The sequence below is a fragment of the Pristiophorus japonicus genome, chromosome 20 (genome assembly GCF_044704955.1).
Source record: "Pristiophorus japonicus isolate sPriJap1 chromosome 20, sPriJap1.hap1, whole genome shotgun sequence".
In the NCBI taxonomy this organism is placed as follows: domain Eukaryota; kingdom Metazoa; phylum Chordata; class Chondrichthyes; family Pristiophoridae; genus Pristiophorus; species Pristiophorus japonicus.
Window position 1 is genome coordinate 70,924,826 of NC_091996.1, and position 4,444 is coordinate 70,929,269.

Consider the following 4,444-nt stretch of genomic DNA (forward strand, 5'->3'; position numbering starts at 1 on the left):
CCGCTCTCGCCCCCATCCCCACCCCCCCGCTCCCGCCCCCACATCCCCGCTCTCGCCCTCACCCCCACCCTCTCGCCCCCAACCCCCCCGCTCCCTCGCTCTCGCCCCCGCTCTCGCCCCCATTCCCCCGCTCTCGCCCCCAACCCCCCCGCTCCCTCGCTCTCGCCCCCAACACCCCCGCTCCCTCCCCCAACCCCCCCGCTCCCTCGCTCTCGCCCCCAACCCCCCGCTCTCGCCCCCAACCCCCCCGCTCCCTCGCTCTCGCCCCCAACCCCCCGCTCCCGCCCCCGCGCCCTCGCTCCCGCCCCCGCGCCACCGCTCCCGCCCCCACGCCACCGCTCCCGCCCCCACGCCACCGCTCCCGCCCCCACGCCCTCGCCCCCGCCCCCACGCCCCCGCCCCCACGCCCTCGCCCCCACGCCCTCACGCTCTCGCCCCCGCCCCCACGCTCTCGCCCCCGCCCCCACGCTCTCGCCCCCGCCCCCACGCTCTCGCCCCCGCCCCCACGCTCTCGCCCCCGCCCCCACGCTCTCGCCCCCGCCCCCACGCTCTCGCCCCCGCCCCCACGCTCTCGCCCCCGCCCCCAAACCCACCCCCACCCCCCCGCTCTCGCGCCCACCCCCACCCCCCCGCTCTCGCCCCCACCCCCAAACCCACCCCCCCGCTCTCGCGCTCACCCCCACCCCCCCGCTCTCACCCCAACCCCCCCTCCCTCGCTCTCACCCGCACCCCGCCCCCCCCCCTCGCTGTTTTCTCTCCCACAGAAGGCCGCAATAATGCAAAGGCTGGAAACAAATCCAGCGGCAGGAAATATTTCAGCAGCGGACTGCATGCAGACTCGTCGGGGCCCCACCAGGTTTCAGGTTCGAGGAGTCTGTGCATGTGTGAGAGGCGTTGGGGGCAGAGTCCAGAGGACGCAGGAGCAGAAAAAACACAGCGCACTAAGTCAGTGTTAATTTAATTCAGATCACCGCCGTACATTATCATTCAAAGGGCCAGTCCATCTCCAACAACAGGTTTCAGAGTCCAGGGCAATGAGCTAAGTTGCCGATACACGAGGAGGTCTCAGTCTGCAGTCGGGAGGCCCCACTTGCTGGGACAGTGCCAGCCCAGGAGATGGGGCACTCGGTCAGTAACCCTCATCTGCCCAGGTCACGCTGTAGTCTGGGTACTTGGCTTTCAGGATCTTCATTGTTATTTCGTGCTTTGCCCGGCCAAAGCCCTGTGTGCAAAAGGACAAGATCATCAGAGGAACCATTACCCTCCAGGGCCCACAGCAGTATTCCCAGCAGCAATCCATCACAAACATAGATAGACAGAGATATGTCCTTCCCCCTTCTCTTGAAGGTGCTGACTCTGCCCGAGGTTCCAGTCCTGGGCTTGAGCTCTCCAGTAACTGAACCTGCCACATGGCCAGATACTCGAGCTCAGACTGTGCCAACAGCACACTGGACCATGGGGAAATCACAGCCTCGCCTGTTCCTGAACACACCCCACACTGGGTCGGACACACGCGCGCGGGCGGGCCGCGCAGGGTCAGGCACACACAACCCGGGACAGACACACACACAGGGTCAGTCACACACACACACACAGGGTCAGACACACACACACACACAGGGTCAGACACACACACACACACACAAAAAACAGGGTCAGACACACACACAAAACAGGGTCAGACACACACACAAAACAGGGTCAGACACACACACAAAACAGGGTCAGACACACACACACACACACACACACACACAAAGGTCAGACACACACACACACACACACACATATATACCGGGTCAGACACACACACACACCGGGTCAGACACACACACACACACACACACCAGGTCAGACACACACACATACACACCAGGTCAGACACACACACACACACACATATACCGGGTCAAACACACACACACCGGGTCAGACACACACACACACACACACACACACACCGGGTCAGACACACACACACACACAAAAAACAGGTCAGACACAGACACACACACACACACACACCGGGGTCAGACACACACGCACACACCGGGGTCAGACACACACTCACACACATAGGGTCAGACAGACACACACACACATAGGGTCAGACAGACACACACACACATAGGGTCAGACAGACACACACACACAAACGGGTCGGACACACACACACCGGGTCGGACACACACACACCGGGTCGGACACACACACACCGGGTCGGACACACACACACCGGGTCGGACACACACACACCGGGTCGGACACACACACACCGGGTCGGACACACACACACCGGGTCGGACACACACACACCGGGTCGGACACACACACACCGGGTCGGACACACACACACCGGGTCGGACACACACACACCGGGTCGGACACACACACACCGGGTCGGACACACACACACCGGGTCGGACACACACACACCGGGTCGGACACACACACACCGGGTCGGACACACACACACCGGGTCGGACACACACACACCGGGTCGGACACACACACACCGGGTCGGACACACACACACCGGGTCGGACACACACACACCGGGTCGGACACACACACACCGGGTCGGACACACACACACCGGGTCGGACACACACACACCGGGTCGGACACACACACACCGGGTCGGACACACACACACCGGGTCGGACACACACACACCGGGTCGGACACACACACACCGGGTCGGACACACACACACCGGGTCGGACACACACACACCGGGTCGGACACACACACACCGGGTCGGACACACACACACCGGGTCGGACACACACACACCGGGTCGGACACACACACACCGGGTCGGACACACACACACCGGGTCGGACACACACACACCGGGTCGGACACACACACACCGGGTCGGACACACACACACCGGGTCGGACACACACACACCGGGTCGGACACACACACACCGGGTCGGACACACACACACCGGGTCGGACACACACACACCGGGTCGGACACACACACACCGGGTCGGACACACACACACCGGGTCGGACACACACACACCGGGTCGGACACACACACACCGGGTCGGACACACACACACCGGGTCGGACACACACACACCGGGTCGGACACACACACACCGGGTCGGACACACACACACCGGGTCGGACACACACACACCGGGTCGGACACACACACACCGGGTCGGACACACACACACCGGGTCGGACACACACACACCGGGTCGGACACACACACACCGGGTCGGACACACACACACCGGGTCGGACACACACACACCGGGTCGGACACACACACACCGGGTCGGACACACACACACCGGGTCGGACACACACACACCGGGTCGGACACACACACACCGGGTCGGACACACACACACCGGGTCGGACACACACACACCGGGTCGGACACACACACACCGGGTCGGACACACACACACCGGGTCGGACACACACACACCGGGTCGGACACACACACACCGGGTCGGACACACACACACCGGGTCGGACACACACACACCGGGTCGGACACACACACACCGGGTCGGACACACACACACCGGGTCGGACACACACACACCGGGTCGGACACACACACACCGGGTCGGACACACACACACCGGGTCGGACACACACACACCGGGTCGGACACACACACACCGGGTCGGACACACACACACCGGGTCGGACACACACACACCGGGTCGGACACACACACACCGGGTCGGACACACACACACCGGGTCGGACACACACACACCGGGTCGGACACACACACACCGGGTCGGACACACACACACGGTCAGACACACACACACGGTCAGACACACACACACGGTCAGACACACACACACGGTCAGACACACACACACACACACAGGGTCAGACACACACACAGGGTCAGACACACACACAGGGTCAGACACACACACAGGGTCAGACACACACACAGGGTCAGACACACACATACACAAACAAACGGGTCAGACACACACACACACATGGGTCAGACACACACATGGGTCAGACACACACATGGGTCAGACACACACATGGGTCAGACACACACATGGGTCAGACACACACACGGGTCAGACACACACACGGGTCAGACACACACCGGGTCAGACATACACACACACACACACACATAGGGTCAGACACACACACACACACACACACAGGGTTAGGCGCACACACACACACACAACCAGGTCAGACACACACACACGTCAGACGCACACACACACACAAAGATCAGACACACACACCGTGTCAGACAAACACACCGGGTCAGACACACACACACACACACAAACGGGTCAGGCACACACCCACACACAGTGTCACACGCACACACACCACACGCACGACACACACACACGGGGTCAGGACACACACTCAACACACACACACACGTCAGACACACACACACACACGTCAGACAC

The 4,444-nt window shown here is 62.7% G+C and overlaps 1 protein-coding gene across 1 annotated transcript in view; it reads right to left on the reverse strand.

Moving 5' to 3' along the window:
* Window positions 1–941: 941 nt before the first annotated feature.
* The window catches only part of phpt1 (phosphohistidine phosphatase 1), a 15,354-nt gene continuing 11,851 nt past the window's right edge, over window positions 942–4,444 (reverse strand). The window contains exon 3 of the mRNA XM_070863460.1: window positions 942–1,222. Coding sequence (XP_070719561.1) covers window positions 1,130–1,222 — 93 coding nt within the window. The 3' untranslated portion in view covers window positions 942–1,129. The remainder of the gene's footprint in view (window positions 1,223–4,444) is intronic.